Here is a 20,486-nt window from a genome sequence, read left to right on the forward strand (position 1 = left end):
ATTTTTCTTTATCTTTTTCTGTTCTGGGCCCGGTTTCTCCAGGGGTCTGGCGTGCTACTCACAGTTCGGCCCGGGGCCCAGAGTCCTGCGACCCGGGCCCCAGCTGGCGTGCCCCGCGCGCGACCCCTGCCCAGAACCCAGCATCTTACTGGGCCTGGTTTCTCCAGGGGTCTGGCGTGCTATGTGCAGTTCGGCCGGGACCCAGAGTCCCGCGACCCGGGCCCCAGCTGGTGTGCCCTGCGCTCGACCCCCGCCCAGAACCCAGCGTCTTACTGGGCCCAGTTTCTCCAGGGGCCTGGCGTGCTACGCGCAGTTCGGCCGGGGCCCAGAGTCCCGCGACCCGGGCCCCATCTTATTGGTTGTTTTAAAGAACATAAAATTTTTTCATTGAGTTCAAAAATGTTTGTTCTTTTCTGTGAAGTGCCAAGTATTATGTTAAACACTGTGAATTCACAGGTAAAGGGGAGGCTCCTACACCACAGGTCTTAGAAATGAAGGATGAAAATAGAATGATTGATAGTTAGAACATACAGGCAGATGACCAGTACTATTCATCCTTGTGAAATAATCTGTGAGTGGTCTCATCATTTACAAAAGCCTATTTGTTTTTCATTTAAGAGATGCTTTGAGGTAAAGCATTAAAATGAGTTTACATCCATGTCTTTAGATATAATTAGCACATAGCTCTGCAGTTCCCTAAAATAATGTCTGATGCTCAGGATGAGAAGTGAGAACATATCTTCTCCTTTAAAGAGATAGATGGTTGTGGATTTTCTCTGCAGTAATGCCTGCGCTTAAACGTGGACCATGAACTCTGCTGGCCTGCACTCTGTCCCATGCTTGCTCACGAGCTTCTCAGCACCAGTGATGTGAAGATCTAACTATAGGGCTGTCATCAGCTGCCTGATGATCTACCTTAAAAAGGGATGCCAGCCATTTTGTTTGTCCTAGAATGTTCTTTGCTAATGACCTAGAGAGAAGAGGAAGGGCTAAGGTGCCCGGCATCAACTCAGAGATGGCAAACGTATCACTCTGTCATTCCAGTCTTTGAGCTGTGAGCCTCATGTAAGAAAGAAGCAATCGAGAGAATAAGCAAGCTCCGTTCATTTTCAAGTTGAAAGGTCTTTGGCCAGAGGAGTACTTATACTGTGTCAGAAATGACCTGTGATGGTGTGAAATCTAAGCAAAGAGAGCCAAAGTTTGTATGTCCTTGTTCAGGGACAATCACTCAACAACACCACAGGCTGACTCTATGACAGGAATAGCTGGTGCATGTGCACCACATAGCTTGGAGGGATGCTGACATATGATATACCTTACATTTTAATCACTTTTCTGCTTTTACTTCAAATTTTGTCGTAGTCATTTGGGCACAGAGAGTTTTCTTTTGTTGGTTTTTAGCACTCTGGCTGTTCTCCCTGGCATGGTGCTCTGTGATTTGGTTACTTTGTAATGTTGTTTGACCATGTGAAAGGGCTGCAAACTATTTTTATCAACACCATCACTGTGGGCATTAGAGACAGGGGATATGAATTCAGATCTATTGCTGAGGTCCTCTTAGGGCAAGAGATCCAGTTTGTCACTGCAGTAAAGAGGACAGACTCTTGATTCAGACAGTCCTTGGTTCAAGGTCTGGGTCTTTTAGAAGATCCAGTTTGTCACTGCAGTAAAGAGGACAGACTCTTGATTCAGACAGTCCTCGGTTCAAGGTCTGGGTCTTTTAGAAGTTGTGTGGCACAGGGCAAATCAACGAACATTTCCTTGCCTCACCCCTTTATCAGCATACTAGTGCCTACCTTGTGGGGTATTGTAAGGATTAAACTGTAACATGATGGAACTCACTGTTATAAGGAGTGTGATAGTTGAAATTGTGCTACAAATGTATACAAAACTACCAATTCCAATATCAAAGACATGCACGGGGAGGAGGAGGGAGGGGAAGATCCCCAGTGGGGAGGACACCAAGAACTATGTACATGCATCTGTCAGGCACATTATGTACCAATATGGCATAAAATTACAGTGCACCAAATTTTAAAAAATCTAATTTTGAGAATAATAATAAAATACTCACTGTTATATACACCCTTGTAATCCTAGTACTTGGGAGGCTAAGGCAGGAGGGTTGCAGGTTTGAGGATAAAGAGGAAACAGGAAACCTAAAGAATGGGCAAATTTCCAAAACGTAGACCACTCCTTGGGCATTTCCTGTCTTTAGGAGTAGCAAAAGAAAAACGGAGATAGGAAGGAGTCATCGAAAAGGTAGAGAGCTAGGAGAACACAAAGATGGGAGTGTTTGAAGAAGGAGCATTTGAGGAAGTTGGGCATGGCTTATAGAGACAGTAAGGCAATAGGAAGGAAAGGAAATAAAAGCTAGTGGTGCCAGGTAGATCTCAACTCTAGGGACACTTTAAAATTCAGACAGAGAGCCAGGCATGATGGTGCATGTCCATAATCCTAGTACTTGGGAGGATGAGATGGGAGGTTCAGAAACTTGAGGTCAGCCTCAGCAACTTAAACTCTCAGCAACTTAGCAAGACCTTGTTTCAAAATAAAATTGGGCTGGCAGCAGGTGTATCTCAGAGGTAGAATATCCCTGGGTTCAACTCCCAATACCAGGAAAAAATCCAGACAGACATTTTGACTTATTTGATGGAAACAGGACACCTTTATGTGACCTTAAAAATATTATTTTCTAGGGACTTATAAGATTCATACCCTTCATCCATAAGGTCAGTGACTGAATCTGAAAGGTCTCATTATTCTCCCTTATGATTACTGATTACCCTCCAACTTAGCACTTCCTTCTCTTTATTTTGTTTCTTATTCACTTAAAGATTAAAGGTGTGGTTATTTGAAATCAACTGAGTGATATCTGCTGAGATTCCTATAAAGAGAAAAAAAAATTGTATGGTATTGTTCTGGTGAAGTCAAAATCAACAAAAGCCAGAAAAGAAAATGACCAGCAAATCAAAAAATTCACAGCAGCACAAAACCTCGAAGTTACTTTCTCAGGGGAAAATATCAACCATTCTCCTTACTGAGGCAGAGGAAGGAATGAGAACAGAGGTGCCTTCTTGTACCTGGAAATCTTGATGAATTTGAACTTTTCTTGAAAAGTAAGAAAATGAGAAAGCAAGAATGAGAGACCAGGTTCACAGACTGGGATAGTATAGTTTAGGCCTTAGCAATGGGACCATTCTGGGTTACGGCAAGGAAATTTCAACAAACTGAGGTACTAAAGCAGAATAGAAATAATTAGGGTCCAGGTGTTACTATGGGCAGATCGCCCACATAAACCTCAGAGTTACATAGGATGATAGCGAAAGTGGAGTAGAGAAATGGGGTGAGCTGGCCTTTCATCCACTAAGCTATTATTACAGTAAAAATGGATCTCACTTTATAAAACTTTATATGCTCATAGTGTCCTGGCAGAGTGGTCACTGGTAGGTAGTCAGTATACTTATCCTGAATCATACATTGTCATTAAGAGTCAGAGGAACAAAACCAGGCAAGGTGCACACGCCTGTAATTTCAGTACTTGGGAGGCTAAGACAGGGTTGAAGGTTTGAGGCCAGCATCGGCAATGTGGTGAGACCCTCAGTAACTTAGCAAGACCCTGTTTCAAAAATAAAATGGGGCCAGGCGTGGTGGCACACACTTGTAATCCCAGCATTTGAGAGGCTGAGACAGGAGGATCACAGTTCATGAATAGCCTCAGCTGCTTAGTGAAGCCCTCTGCAATTTAACGAGACCCTATTTCAAAATAAAGAATAAAACACAGTGCTGGGGTATAGCTCAGAGGTAGAATGCTCCTGAGTTCCATCCCAAGTACCAAAATAAAATAAAATAAAATAAAATAAACAAAATGGAGTTGGGGAGTAGCTCAGATCCAGAAACCCTCTACGTTCAATCCTCAGCCTCCTCCCCCAAAAAAGTCAGATAAACAATAAGAGTGTAAGCAGGATATTGACAGATCGCCAAAGATGTGGAGAGTAGCTATCACATACCTTAAAATGTAAGATTGTAGAAGAGTAATAGTCTAAATTTGGTACTGGGGTATGTGAGATGAATACAAGCTTCTACAGAGCAAGAAGCAAGATGTAGAGGAGTCTGCAACCTCCCAATAAATTGAGGGAGCTTTCTTGGAAATGGAATACATGGGCAATGCCAATATTTTTAAATAAATTTTTATTAGTGCAGTGTAATCACACATAATAGTAGAATTCATTATTACACATTTTTACATGCATGTAATATAAATTGACCAATTTCATAATTTCATCCCCAGTTCTTTCCCTCCTCACAGTCCCCTTACTCTTCACTACTGGTATAACTTCAATTTTCATAAAATTCCATACCCGCAGCCCCCTTTGTTCTTCTCTTTAGCATCCATGCATAAGAGGAAATATATGACCCTTAATGAGTCTGGCTTATTTTGTTTATCATGATGTTCTCAAGGACCATTTTTTTTTACTGGAGATTGAACCTAAGCCATTCTACCTCTGAGCTACACCTCCAGCCCTATTTTATTCTTTATTTTGAAACAGGGTCTCACTAAGTTGCAGAGGGCCTCACCAAGTACTGAGGCTGGCTGCAAACCTACAATCCTCCTATCTCAGCCTCCCAAGTACAGGGATTACAGGCATGCACCACCATGCCCAGCTCCATCTTTCTGAAGATGACACTATATGGTTCTTTATGACTAAAAAAAGCTTTATCATGTATATACCCCACATTTTCTTTATTCATCCATATATTGATGGAACCTAGGCTGGTTTCATAGTTTGGATATTAAGAGTTACTGTAAACATTGGTATGCATGTATCATTATAATATGCAAACTTTAAGCTTGGTGTGATGGTGCACACTTGTATCCCAGCACTCGAGAGGCTGAGACAGGAGGAAAACAGGTTTGCAGCCAGCCTCAGCTACTTAGAGAGGCCCTCTGCAACTTAGTGAGACCCTGTCTCAAAATAAAGAACAAGAAATAGGACTGGGGTGTGGTCCAGAGGTAGAATGCCCCTGGGTTCAATCCCCAGTACTGCAAATGATAATAACAACAACAAGAACAACGATGATGATGATGATGATGATGATGATGATGATGATGATGATGATGATGTTCTGACTAATTCTTTGGGGTAAATATCAGTGAGTGATGCTGCTGAGCATATAGTTATTCCATTCCTCATCATGTCAGGAGCCTCCATACTAATTTCCATGGTGATTGTAATAATTCATACTCCTACCAACAATGTATAAGCATTGTCAGTAAAAGAACACATCCTTCCCTACATCCTTGCCAGCATTTATTATTGTTTGTATTCATGGTGATTGCCATTCTAATTGGAGTGAAATGAAATCTCAGTGCTGTTTTGATTTGCATTTCCTTGATTGCTAAAGATGTTGAATATTTTTTTTCAAATTTGATTTAGAGTAAAGTGAGAAAGGAAGAGAAATAATGAATTAGCAGGAGGAAGTATAGGTCAATAGAGAAAGGAGTAAATCAGGAAAGGCTGGTAGATAGAGTGGGTGTGTTCTGAATTCTACTAGGGAATGAAAGAAGTACCAAGATAGGTTGAATTAACTCTTCTTCTGACTCTAAAGGGGATTCAGTGCAAAGATTCAGCACCAAGCACTTAAAGGCTCCAGATGTCTGTCTGTTTAAAGTTTATGGTACTAAAAGCTGTGGTATGAAAGAAAGGCAGGTGCAGGCTGCCAGTCCAGGTGGTGTCTACAGCCAGATCAGCACTGAGCATAAGGTTCCAGACAGAACCTGGAAAAAGTGAAAAATATTTAGACAGGCATCAGTTTGGCCCAGAGTCCCACACTCATCTGTGTATTACACAGATTGCTGACCTAGGAACATGCTGAGCAGGGTAGCTGCTCAGAAAATGGTTATTGAATCAGGGTGGGTTAATTTATTCTAAAAGTTTCTTGGGAACACTATATATATATATATATATATATATATATATATATATATATATATATATATATACACACACATACATATACATATATTTGTTGGTACATTGTAGTCTCATATAATAATGTGGTTCCGAGTGCCAGGTACAAACATGCACAGCACTTGGTGAGCTATCCTCTGTTCCCTCCTTACTCCCTTCCCTATACATGTTATTGAAATTCGATACTTTCACATATGCACATATTGTCAATGGAAGTGTTTTCATTCACTAATTCCTTCCCCAACAACTAACCTCCCCTGGACCCTCTCCATCACTCCACTGAGGTTTCTTATCTAAAGTCCCTCTTATATCCTGATTACTCCCCAGCTTTCACATATGAGAGAAAACATATGATCCTTCATTTTCTGTCACTGGCTTATCTCACTTAACATAATGTTCTCCAGATCCATCCATTTTCCTGCAAATGACATAATTTCATTCTTTATTGCTGAGAATATTTCCATTGTGTGTATATCCCATAATTTTGTAATCCATTCGTCTGTTGAGGGACACCTCAGTTGGTTCCATAATTTGGCTATTGTGAATTGTACTGCTATGAACATGGACATGCATGTATCACTAAAGCCTTTCAACTTCAATCTCTTTGGAAAGATACCCAAGAGTGGTATAGCTGGATCGTAAGGAAGATTTATTCCCAGTTTTCTGAAGACTCTCCACACTGATCTCCATAACAGCTACACTAATCTGAAATCCCACCGACAGTCTAGAAGAGTTCCTATTTGCTCACATCCTTGCCAGCATTTGTTGTTTGGTTCTTGATGATTATAATTCTAGTTGGGGTTAGATGGAATCTCACTGTAGTTTTGATTTGGATCTCCCTGATTGCTAATGATGTTGAACATTTTTTCATAAATTTATTGGCAATTTGTGCCTCTTCTTTTGTGAAGTGTCTGTTTAATTTAATTTCCCATTTCTTGACTGGGTTATTTGTTTTTATTAGGATGTGGATTATGGGACAAGAAAATCTCAAAAAACAAATGGGCCCCCCAAGGCAGCTCTTGCCAGATCATACCAAGGTGGTTGGAGCAGCTTGGGAAGGGAAAGGGAAATGAGATCATTGAAGGGGACCATGCAGTGTGCCCACTGAAGGGTAAAGTTTGTCAGATTTCACTAATTTGTGAAAAATCTGTTGTGTAATATCCTATTTTTTCCAAGCTCCTGTCTTGGAGTTCTTGGTGTCTTTTGCTTGTTTTGACTAGTGACTTTTGCATATGTGAAAGATACTTAAAGGTTTTTTGATGGAGGACATTCATGACATTTTGGGTGAGATAATTATGCACTTAGGGGACTGCCTTTTCGATTACAGGCTATTTAACTTCCAGTGCAATTTGCAGTTCTCAGTCACGTGACAACTAAGACTGCTCCTATCCCAGTACATAGGAGGTTGAGATGAAAAGATTACAGGTTGAGGCCAGCCTTGGCAACTTAGCAAGACCCATTTCAAAATAAATAATAAATAAATAAAAGAGTGGGTGGGGGATAAGGAATATAGCTCAGAGGTAGAATGCTCCTGCCCCACCTTCAGAACAACAAAAATAACAACAACAAAAAGTACCCCCTATTGCCAATGCCTTAGAGGAGGGCCACACTACTTCTGGTAAGTGGAAGACTGGAGATAGCTACCTGGAGAATATTTCATTCTCCTCAGAGATTTCACTGAAGCCACATTGCAGGAACAATGGTATTCTAGAGTTTTCTTCTGTCTTAATTAAAATGAAGATCATGAGTTCTGACTTCATTTTAAGCAGAGGCTCCTGAATTTATTACTGACTCAATTTGGTAACACACAGTGACTTTTCAAAGCTGTACTTAAACAGTGGCACTCCTCACCCCAGTCTTTTTATACACCTGGGATTTGTGGCTTTTCAGATTTCCCTGGAGCCCCTCATCTATTTTTGGACAACAGCACACATCTTTCTGCACACCATCACTAATGAACATGTTCCCACTCCCCCTAGGTAGAAGGATTTTATTTTTAAATTTTTTATAGTTTTATTTGTTGAATTCTAATTATACATCATATTAGGGTAGAATTATAGAAACCCATATGCACACAACCCTTGGAGTGCTTCCCTCAGGGTCCTGCCTTCCTCTTCTCTGGACATGTCTTTGAGATTAGAATTGGTAATTTTGTGACATCATAGCATCATTTCATCTGTTATACTTTTTACACCCCCAGCCCCCTCCTCCTTCCCCTAAATCTGTCACTTATTAGAGCCTCTGCACTTCTGCCTGATATTACCTTTATCTCTGAATTTCTGTCTAGCTGCCACACTTAAGAGAAAACATACAACTATTCATTTTTTGAGACTGGCAAATCTTGTTTAGCATAATACTCTCAAGTTCTGTTTTTTGGCAAATGGCATGATTTTGTTCATCATGACTGAGTAAAATTGTATATATATATATATATATATATATATATATATATATATATATATATATGCCACAGTTATGTGATACATTCATTCATTTCTTGATGGCCACCTAGGCTGGTTCCATAATTTGGCTATTGCTAATTGTGCTGCTATGACCATGTATCACTATATTACTCAAACTTCAATTCCTTTGGAAAGATGCTCAGGAGAGGTATTGCTGGGTCATGTAATGGTTCCATTCCCAGTCTTCTGAGAAGCCTCCACACTGATTTCCACAGTGGCTATAGTAGTTTAAAGTCCCACCAACAGTGTAATAGAGTCCCCACAACCTCGACAGCATTTATTATTGATTATATTATTGATGATTCCCACTCTAACTAGAGTTAGTGCAATCTCGGTGTAGTTTCATTTGCATCTTCCTGATTGCTAATGATGTTGAACATGTTTTCATATATTTATTGGCCATTTGTATTTCTTTTAAGAAGTACATTCAGTTCAGCTGCCCATTTTTATTATTTGTTTTTAGTGTTAAGTTTTTTAAGCTCTTTGTATATTCTAGATATTAGTCTTACCATAGGGTAGGCAGCAAAGAACTTCTCCCATTGTGCAGGCTCTATCTCTAGAATTTTGATGGTTTCCTTTGTTGCACATAAGTGTTTTAATTTAATGCCATCCCCATCTATTGATTTCCTGAGCTTTGGAATTTTATTGAGAAAGTTTCTGTCAGTACCTATAAGTTGGAGTGTTGATCCTATGCCCTCTTTCACATCACAGATTTCAAGAAAGGCCATTAGTACTTATCTGTCTTTCCAGCACTCCAAGACACACAATAGCACTTAGGGACAAGAGTGCAAAACAGAGCAATAGATGACCTGGTGCTAAGAAAGAAAAGGCTCTCCTCTGGTTACTTCTTTAACTTAACTCCACCTGTAAATCTTTTTGATATTTAATGTTGCAGGTAGATGAAGAAATTGGACTGAATGATGGGAGGAGCGGGGAGAACAGACTTGATAAGGACGATGATGTCCTTTTGAACTTAGGGAAAGTCATGCAAGAAATAACACAGATTAGAATGAATGGAGATCTGCCTCCTTGCTAGGACCACAGATAAGAAAAATCTGTTAAAATAAGGGAGGTTGTTTTTGAGAGTGCTAATTCTCTTTGAGAATCCAGAGTATCTTTTCTGCTTGACCTTCAGCTCTTTTTTCCAATCTGAATCCTAAGGCTTCTTCCAGTCTTCTTTTCCTGTGGATCTAAACTTATCTGACCCTTCAGAACTTTAATTAATCATCTCTGGTGCATGTGCTCCCTACCACACGCACTTCCTCCTCCATCAAAATGGGTCTCCTGCCTCTTCACAGCTGCCATGAGCGCTCCCTCCGCTAAAGTTGCCTCCCTCCCACCTCCCCTACACTTTGTTTTTCTCAGTCACAGCTAGTGCTTTATTCCATGCATGGAAAGATTGCTTAGATTTACCTTCATATTCATCCAAGGGTTGAAATTATTTGCTCAGCTAGATTTTATGCCATTTATACATCTCATAAATGAAGCCCACATTCTATATGCATGTGGTACACCCACTCCCAGTCAGATTTAATACCCCTTATCAGTCCAGATGCTCAGGACCAGAGTGTTTTGGATTGTAGATTATTTTTTTGGCTCTTGAAGTATTTGTATCTACATGATAACATACCTTGAGAATGAGACCAAGTCTAAACATAGAAATTATTTGTTTTACCTATACCTTGTGCATGTAACATGAAAACAACTTTATCCAATATTTTTAGCACACTTGCATTTTGACTGTGACCCACTATATGAAGTCAAGAATGAAATCTTCCACTTATAATGCTAGAGTTCAAAAAGTTTTGGGGTTTGGGAGCATTTCAGACTTTTTAGACTTTCAGGTGAGGGATGCTCAGCCTGTACTTGCCTAACTTGCTTTGACTGAAATCACCTCAGAATTGAGCAGCGTTCTAACTCGTGGTATATGCTCAGTGGTGCCATGTTGATACAGGAAGGTGAATGGAAAATTATCCTTCCCTAACCATGTTTTTTAAAAAGTGCATGTGGCTGTCATTGGGATGGGCAACTTGGCTGACTCGGATGCAGGAGGGTGACATGGGTATGGTGGCACAGGGAAAGACAGCCTCTTACCATTCCCACTCATGTGTCTCTTCTTCTGCAGGAAGATGAAGTGGTACTCCAGTGCATTGCAAACATCCACAAGGAGCAGAGGAAGTTCTGCCTGGCAGCTGAGGGACTTGGCAATCGCCTGTGCTTCTTGGAGCCCACCTCAGAAGCCAAGGTAAGACTGATCGCCTGCCCTGTACCTTCTGTTGGCTCCTGGCTTGTCATTTAAGGGAAGGACTATGTAGAGATGGTAGTGAGAAAGAAACTTGAAAAGACACATTTATTTTTAAAATAGAAAGAATTAGGGAGACCTCAGACTCCCATGGATCAAATTTGAAACGTAATTCTCCTGCCCAGAAAGCATTGAAGTGGGAACCCAAAACATTGTGGAGAGGTCAAGATGCTCCTGTCTGTCAGTGCTCTCCTGGACACCAGGGTGCTTTAAGCTCACTATCAGCACTGACCGAGAGGTTCTCATGATAGTCCCAGGATGTCTTCTCTGTTTTTATTAACTTCTAGAAATGTTCTTGACTCCCAGCTGTCATTTGAGGCTATAGGGACTCTCAACGGCTTGAGCCTGTATTTTCAGCAAGCCATCTCCTTCAGTTCTGATGATGGAGATGTTGTAACTGTCTTCTGCCTGAGACCTGAGGGCAGAGAGGACCACCTGCTTTGATCCCTGCCCACACGCCTGCATGTAATGTCCTATCTCTTCAACCAGACTTTTCTTTCTTCATGCTTAGGTTATGTCTGCTGTTCATGATCTGTGTGTGTAGAGGAGCTGTGTGCTCAGCATTCTTATAGCACATGGCAGTTCTGGCAGGACCTGTGCATCAGGAAGGGTTCTTCAGAGAAACAGAACCAATATGGTTCTTAGGATAGGAAATTAGAGAGAGATAGTGAGAGTTATTTTAAGAAAAGAGTCCATGTAGTTGTAGGGGTTGGTGAATCTGAAGTCTCTAGGTCAGATCAGCTAGAAACTCTGGCCAGAGTTAGAGGTACAGTCTAGAGGCTGAATGCATTCTTCCAGTCCTGTTCTGAAGATCTTCAACTGACAGCCAAGTTACTGAAGATGACCACCTTTACTGAAGGTCTACTGGTTACAGATGTGACTTCCATGTACAAAATACCTCTACAACAAAACCCTGACTGAATAACCTTATTGTGAATTAGCCAGGTTAACACATAATCAACCATCATATCCTCTAAGCTCAGTTTCTCTAACAGAGCCTTTCTTAAAAAATGGTTTGCCAACCTACCAGAAGGGCACTTTCCACATAAGCATACACAACAGAGACACATGTGCAATTTACAAAATCCTAGAACACCATGTGTGCAGGGCAAAGGCCATACCTTCCCAAAGGCCCTCCTTACATTGCTGCTCCCCATCCTACGCAGTCCCTGATTCCTGAGGACAGGCATTGGCCAGCACCTGTAGGACAAAGTTTCATCAAAATAGAAGGCAGAGCAGAGAGGAAGGAATATTTTTGTTTCTTTAAAAGACTCAGCCATTAAAAAAAAACCACACCATTGCAGCATTTACAGGGAAATGGATGGGTTTTGAGGACATTATGCTAAGCGAGATTAGTCAGTCAAAAAAGTAAAGAATCAAATGCTTTCCCTAATATGTGAAAGCTAAGGTGAATAGGGCCATAGGAGGAACTCCAGGTGAAAAAGGAGATCCTATAGAGGAGCAAATAAGGCAACCTAACTGTGGGGATGGGAGGAGGGAGAGGGAAACTCTTTAAAGCTCAGGATGTACTAATTCATATCATAGTCAACCACTAAGCCAAGCATGGGAGGGAGGGATGAGGAGGGAGTGGGGCGGGGACTGGGTGGGGGCTGGATGGATGATGTGTTCATTTATGTCTACACAAGTTTTTTTGCTTCATCATGATGTATAAATACAATGTACCTATAAAAATTCTAAAAATAATAAAATAAAATGCCCCTTTTAATTAAAAAGAAGACTTAGACTTGATTTCCCTGAGGCCTTTTTTCATTTGCTTTTGTTTTAGGTAGGTAGTTTTCCTTTCATTCCCAGGGGTCTGAGATAAGAGGAAAATTAGATTAGAAGTCAAGAGGTTAATTCTCAACGATTAGCATAGTCAGGTGATCAGGGACAAGTCACTCAGCCTTGTTTTCCACTTTCTAATCCACCAATCAGGTCCAGTGTGGCACAGTGGAGGAGTATTGAGCTGAATTAGGAACCATTTTCATCTTCCATCAAGCAGGGCATGGGTGATGTACAAAACAGGCTCTGGAGAGGGACTTGAGCTGAGTCCTTTCTCTACCACTCTCTAGCTAAGTCAAGACTTGGGGCAAGGCATCTCACCTTTCTGAGTTTGGTTTTCTTATTTGCTTAGTGAAAATGTAATTTTTATCTACCTTATAAAGTTGTTCTCAGGATCAAAGGAGTTAATATATATGAAATACCTAGTGTATGTAAATTCCCTAGTACATTATAAGCCCGGCAGAACCATTAGTTGTGATTTAATCTTGGCCAAGATACTTAAAACAAGATTCAGTTTCTTGATCTGTAAAATAAGGATAACCACATTTCAAGTAACTTTGAAAACAAAAAGAAATGAATATACAAAGCACATAGTGCTGACTCTAATACAAGTTCAGTAATAGCTAGAATTGATAATACTGAGTATATTCTTCCTTTTGAATTACAAAGCCTGATTTTACGTGAAAGGCAGAAAAACTGAATCAGCCTCTAACTTATAAATTTCTTGTTTTAAAATGAAAGTCTTGAGTGCCAGGTGTGGTGGCACATGCTTGTAATCCCCGCTCTTGGGAGGCAGAGACAGGAGGATCGCACAGGCTCGAAGACACTGGCTTAAGAGACCCAGTTTCCAAATAAAAATATAAAAATAGGTCTGGGAGTGTAGCTCAGAGGAAGAAGGGCTTCCAGGAACCCCACTACTACTACTACTACTACTACTACTACTACTAATAATAATAATAATAATAATAATAATAAAATGAAAGTCTTGGAGTAAAGATTCATTGGTTGTGATTATAAAATTATGTACTTCTATAAACGTGACTGTATTTAACCTATGCCAGATTAGAAAATAAAACTATATATTTTGACCAAAGAATGCTTGCATCCAACAGATATAAAACTGACAAGCCATACCACACATGAGAAAATACCCTAGCCCCCACTTCATTTTTCTTATTTTAAGGCTTCATTCCATATTCAGATAACACAACAGATTGAAGAGTTCTTAAAGAGATACAAAATATCATACATAATCTTACCACTTCTCAACTGTTTTCGTTGTAGTCTCTGTCAACATGCACTGATATGTTTTCAAAGTTGTATTGAGCCTGGATATTCAGACAGTACGTTTCCTTTTTTTCTTCAGTGTTTAGGCCAGTTCCATATTGCTATGTAATATTGATATTTTTTTTTTAAATTCTGTTTGTGGTTTTTTTGCTTTGTTTTAGCTTCCTAGAGTAAATATCCAGAAGTAAAATTCACAGTGACAGGAGTGTGAACAATGTTAAAGTGCTTTCCTAGAGGATGGAGAGACACTATATAATGAGTTACTACTGTTGACATTCCTGCTGTCACTGTGTGAGTGTGTGTCGCTCCTGCTTCTTGTATGAGTGAAGTGCACCATGAGGGTTGTCACAGATAACAGGGGAAAGGCCGTGATATTCAGATCTGCAGTCACCATTCCCCAGAGCGGCTTGCTTAGATGAGCCCACTTTCTGGAAGCTTCGTTCTTTCCCATGGTCAGCTACAGTTATGCACACCTCTCTTTTGGCAGCTTGTCCCCTCCTTTTCAATAAATAGTTCTTCTAATTTTCTTTCATCAAATTTCACCACCAGCTGTGCCATCTTAGGTTCTTGGAACCTAATGCAAGTCATGCAGTGTGGTGAGAAGGTCTGTTCCCAAGCCTGGCACCGAGCACAACAAGGTGCAGACATCAAATGCTGCTCTTATCAGCTGCTCACAGAGCCGCCAATGACCTTGGACACTTCTGGCCAAAGGCTGAGTCTCAACATTATTGAGACTCAGGAAATTGAGGAGCATTGTAGGGAGAAGAAAGAACTTAGAGTAAGAATAGTCAATGAGGTGTTCAAAGGATATTCTAGCATATACGCTCAGGGGGTAAAAAAGTCTTATGGAAGCAGAGTGAAAGAGTAGAAAAATAGCAAAAGCATAAGAATGTCAGCACTCACTCTAGACTTGGAAACCATCACAATGTCCAGAGAGTTCTTGTGACTTCGATTCCCATATGCTGTGGCCTGTGCTTCCTTGAAGATCTCTTAAAACTTCTTGATACTAGCAGATGGAAGCATGACGATTCTGCTTCCTTTCCAATAAGTCCACACCCACAAATCTAACCAGAAACTAGGAAACATGGAGAACTATATTTTCTTTATGTACTTTAATTGGCATGTCATAATTGCACATCATGGTGAGCTTCACAGTCATACAAACATTCATGCACATATCAATGTATTTCTCTCCTTTCTTATTCAACAAATGCTATTTACTGTACTTTTTTTTGTGCAGGTCTGGGGATGGAACCCAGGGGCATTTGACCTCTGAGCTACACCTCTTGCCCAATTTTTTGTTCCTTATTTTGAAGCAGGGTCTCACTAAGTTGCAGAGGGCCTCACTAAGTAGCTGAGGCTGTCCATGAACCATGATCTTCCGGTCTTAGCCTCCCAAACGCTGGGATTACAAGCATGTGCCACCATGCCTGGCTTACTGTACTTTTAAAGTAGAAAATGTATTCCTAGGCACCAGGAATTTTTTTTTTTTTTGGTGGTACTGGGGTTCCTGGAAGCCCTTCTACCTCTGGGCTACACTCCCAGACCTATTTTCTGTATTTTTGAAACAGGGTCTCTTAAACCAGTGCAGCTGGCCTCGATCCTCCTGCCTCTGCCTCCCAAGCGCAGGAATTACAAGCGTGCGCCACCACGCCCGGCTAGGCACCAGGAATTTTAATACCTCTCCTTCATATTGGATCTCATCTATTTAGTATCTGAAAACCCACTGGGGGTGGGGCATCTTCATTGATTAAACTTAACATCCAGACTCCTAAGATTCCTAGATGGCTCAGCACCATCTTCTCAGAAGAACAGAAGGACACAGTGGGAGGGCCATGGCTTGCTAACTGGGGACTGTCAGGCACTGCTTCTCTGTAGACTTCCTTGCAGCAGTGCAAGGGAGGCTCTGGATTCCCTCCCACCTCACATGACTATCTAGGATGCAGGTAGAGTTCCTCATGGAACACAGGAGCTGATGCATCTTGTGACAACTCCACAGCCATAGCTTCAACCACAAAAGTAAGGCTTCCTTGAGGTGTGGATGTCCATGGTCAGATGTAGGCTGCCAATCAGGGATCACTTTCATCCAAAGACAATGTCCCTTGATAACATAATTAACATAGAAGTTTTCAGATTGCTCTGGAACAAAACCAGAGAACACTGGAGGGTGAAATTCTCATGCAGAAGGAGAAAAGAGTTTCCTGACCTTATCCTGTAATAATCTTTGTTGATGATTATTAAATTACTGGGGTCTTGTCTGATGGGTCTAGAACCACAAAACCTTTCCAAATCTCAACTTGCACCTTCCTCAATAACAGATTACAATCAAAAAGTGATAATACCAGAATAAGTTCTTATTTGGTCCTTTTGTTGATTTTAATCAACAACAAAAATCTTTTGTTGATGAGGAAACTGAAATATGTGGCATGAAATAAGGTACCATGGTCCTTCCAAGAGTCAGTAGCCAGTCTGAAGCCTTGGAGCCCTGTATCTAAGAGCCCATTTTTACCTCCCTTTTGGGGAATACTGTCTTACTGATAATGGCCAATTCAAACTGAAAAATCAAATTTTCAAATTGAAGAATTCCAGAGTAAATAGTGTTTCTAATGTTTTTACCTCCTTTTTCATTTTTAAGAATTTTTCATTGACCTATTGGAATGGATTTTTTAGGTAAGTTATATAAAATAGCTTATTTGAAAATCATTAAGCCAGGAGTGGTGGCTCACGCTTGTAATTTCAGCATTTGGAAGGATGAGACAGGAGGATCGCAGTTGGCGGACAGCCTCAGCTACAACTTAGTGAGACCTTTTGCAACTCAGTGAGACCCTGTTTCAAAATAAAGAATAAAAAATAGAGTTGGGGTTGTAACTGGGAGGTGGAATGCCCCTGGGTTCCATCTCCAGTACTGATATATATATAATGTTTGAAATCATTTTAATAGTTTAGCAATTCATAAGAGAATATATATTCTAAAATATAAATCAAAAGTTCAAAGAAGAATATATAGCCTCAGTCATTGTAATTATATGTAATAGTGGGATTTATTGTTACACATATTTATATGTACAGATAACATAATTTAGTTGGCTTCTCTCCATAGTCACCTTTTGGTTTGAAGGTGAAGAAGAGTCTATCATTTCTGAAAGTCATAGAGGTTCTTAAGACCCAGGATTACATAAATAGCTATTGTACAAACATCATTATGTAGATATATAAATTAACATATAATTTTGGGCTAAAAATAACATATTTTCTATTAGGTTTGTTATTTTTAGCTCAGAAGGGGATTCGCTGTTTACTCCTGGAAACTTAAGTCTATGAAAATCTGCAGAAACAGATGCTCAGACTGAGGTTGTACCATTGTTTTTTGAACTTTTGATTTATATTTTAGAATGGTATATTCTGTATGGACATGAGCTCTTAGGAAAAGCTAAACTATTAAAAACTGATTTCAAATATAGTCGTTTTTAAATAAACTATTTTGCAAAACTTATTTTAAAAACCACCTTTATCTAATATGAAGAAGTTGAGAACATGACTTCTTGTACATATTTATCAGGTATCCTGTGCTTTATGGTGGGTACCATAATGATGCTGACTGCTCAGTTTCCACATCCCTATAGAGCAAACATTGTCATCACAGAGGAGAAAGGTGCAGTTTAAGTGGCTTCCTGAGATTATTAACTCTATACTTAAATCACCGTTTAATTTCTTTAGTGTCCAGAAACAAACAGGATCACGATCTAAGTGAATGTAAAGAAGCCACATTCCTCCATGGACTTAGACCTCAAGAGCACCTAGGCACATCTCTGGGCCCCTTCCACAGCCCTCCCACTCCATCCCATATTTATATTCCTATATTCTAACCTGACATTCCAGAGTTAGAAGTCTGTATTTTGCCTAAATCAAAGAGGAATTATTAAAGTGCAAATGCTGTGAGCAAGCACATGAAGCTGGTCAATTTTTTATGGCTCAGCTTTTATAGCAAAAATTAGACAATCAAGTATTTTTCTTCAAAGTAAGCTTATAAAGGAGGATAAGGCAGGTCACTAAGTGTACAGAGAGAAATGGTGAGATGGAGGAGGGCAAACATCTATTGCACTGAGTTATGATCCTGTACCAGTGTACCGGTCTTTTCTTCTGCCTTTCACCAGTCTCTATGAGCACTGAAGTCAAGGGCTCTATGTAGGATAGTGCTCAGACATCCTGGTTAGTATTTCTGTTCTTTTGATAGCTGTGTGACCTTGGGGAACTGACTTAACTTCTCCCTGCCTTGATTTCCTCTTCTTTAAAATTGTGCCCAGCTGATAGGATTATTATGAACTTCTAGTGACATGAGGTTTATAATGTGCCTGACCCCAGTACTCGATGCATCTAAAGCACTTTGTAAGCAGTAGATTTTATTATCCCTGTTGTACGATCAACACAACTCAGGAAGTGTCGATTGACTCAGTTAAGTTGTTCATATCCTGAACTAAGCTCATTGTCTCTTTTGAAGGCACAGATTTAAAGACTAGGAGAACATTTATGACTTTTAAAAGTAAAGTATTGAGGAAAGTCAGAGAGAGAAAGTTAGATGGAAAATTAAGCAAAGAGTAGATGGTTTTAAGAAGTAAAATGAATCAGTGGAATATAAATTTTATTAGTTTTATAAACTTTAGCTCAGAAAGATATTTCCAATTTAATTCTGAGGTGGTCAGAGAATCTACTCTGTATGATTTTAATCTTTTGTAATTTATTTAGACTTATTTTATGGCCGGCATATGGTCCATGCAGTGAATGTTTCCTGTGTACTTGAAAAACTGTATATTCTTTACTTGTTAGATATAGCGTTTTACAAATGTCAAGAGCGTCCATAGTATTTTTCAACTATTCTATATCCTTACTGAATTGTGTCTACTTGTTCTACCAGTTATTGGAAGGAAAGTGTTAGAAGTTGGAGTCTTGTCTCCTTTAAGTTCTGTCTGTTTTCATGTAACTTAAAGCTCTGATGTTAGGTACATATATATTTAGAATTTTGTTTTGTTTTGTTTTCTTGATGAAAGGATCTTTCTATTGCAAAATAATTCTGTTTATCCTTGGTCTTATAGTGTTCTTTGATATCAATATAGTCATAAGCCTTTCTGTGTTTACTGCTTGCATGGAATATCTTTTCACTGTTTTATTTCATCATGTTTATGTGTCTGTATCTTTATATTTAAAATATGCTCCTTATAAACAGCACTCCCAGTTTTATAATCTCTATTGTTTAATCAAAATGGTCAGTCTACATACTTTTTTAATTGATACTGAGGGCATTCTACCTTTGATATATACTCCTAGTTTTTTTTTCCTATTTTTTTGTTTTTGTTTTTTTATTTTGTAGTACTTGGGATAGAATCTAGGGGCATTCTACCTCTGAGCTACACCCCCAGCCCTATTTTTTATTCTTTGTTTTGAAACAGTTTCTCACTGAGTTGCCAAGGGCCTCACTAAGTAGCCAAGGCTGTCCTGAAACTGTGATCTCCCATCTCAGCCTCCCAAAGGCTTTTTTTCTATTTTGAAACAAGGCCTTGCTAAGTTGCTGAGGGTTTTGCTAAGTGGCTGAGGCTGGCCTTGAACCTGAGATCCTCCTCTCTCAGCCTGCAAAATTCTGATTCACTTTTATTGTCCATTTACTCTTATTGCAATTAATCATCTATACTGTTAGGCTTTAGTTTTCCATCTTGTTACCTGGTATTTTGTTCCCTTGGATTTTGTTTCTTTTCTTCATTCTTTAGCAGAAATCAACTTATTATTATTATTATTTTGTTTTATTTCCTCTACCATCTTGTAAACCTTCCCTCTTCGTATAAATTTGTGCAGTTCCCTTAGGAATTACAATAAATTCTTAACTAATCAATCTTCCTTAAATTAATATTATTTCACTTTTTTTTGGTAATGGGGATTGAACTCAGAGGCATTCTACCTCCAAGCTATACCCTCAACCTCCTTTTAATTTTTATTTTGAATCATGGTTTTACTAAGTTGCTGAGGATCTTACTGAATTGCTGAGATTGTCCTTGAACTTGCAATTTTTTTTTTATCTCAGCCTCCCAAACACTGGAATTATCAGCATGTGCCACAGTACCCAATTTATACCATGGTAAAAAATTTGTGTGCTATGATTGTCAGGCACTTAATTTCTGCATGTTATAAAACATGCAGTGCATTCTTTTTATATGGTCAGTTGTTTTTTAAATAAATCAATAGAGTCTTTCAGAATGTCTGCATATTTACCACTTACGTGCTTTTCACTCGGTCTAGATCCCAATTTCCACTCTCTTACTTGCAACCCAGAACCTCACCGATGAGTATTCACTGGTCTTTGAAGAAGTTGAGTGTTAAAAGGAGGAAGCAAAAATGGTTGTCGAGGCAAAAGCTAGGTTATAACCAACCTAGGGAATTGTGTTTGGGGAATTTCCAACACAGGAAAGAGGCTGGAGAAGAGATGAGGTTTCAGAAGAGAAAAAGAAATAATAGGTGGCCTTAGGAGTGAGGGGGTTAAATTGAGTGCAGCTTCCACATTTACAAAGGTAAAGAGAGGTGAGGACCGACTGCAAGGTAGCAGAGCTGATGCTGAACATGAATAGGGGCTCACTGTTGAAGGAAAACATAAACTTGTAGAAATTGCATAGGTTCTTCATTTGAAAAGGAGATAAA

The 20,486-nt window shown here is 39.6% G+C and overlaps 1 protein-coding gene across 2 annotated transcripts in view; it reads left to right on the forward strand.

Moving 5' to 3' along the window:
* Window positions 1-20,486, forward strand: part of RYR3 (ryanodine receptor 3) — a gene marked incomplete at both ends in the record, with an annotated part of 530,337 nt that overhangs the window by 150,839 nt on the left and 359,012 nt on the right. For both annotated transcript variants that reach the window (XM_080708162.1, XM_080708163.1), the window contains one exon: window positions 10,560-10,679. In XM_080708162.1, coding sequence (XP_080564288.1) covers window positions 10,560-10,679 — 120 coding nt within the window. The remainder of the gene's footprint in view (window positions 1-10,559; window positions 10,680-20,486) is intronic.

The sequence above is a fragment of the Muscardinus avellanarius genome (assembly GCF_963383645.1).
Source record: "Muscardinus avellanarius genome assembly, chromosome: 12".
Lineage (NCBI taxonomy): Eukaryota > Metazoa > Chordata > Mammalia > Rodentia > Gliridae > Muscardinus > Muscardinus avellanarius.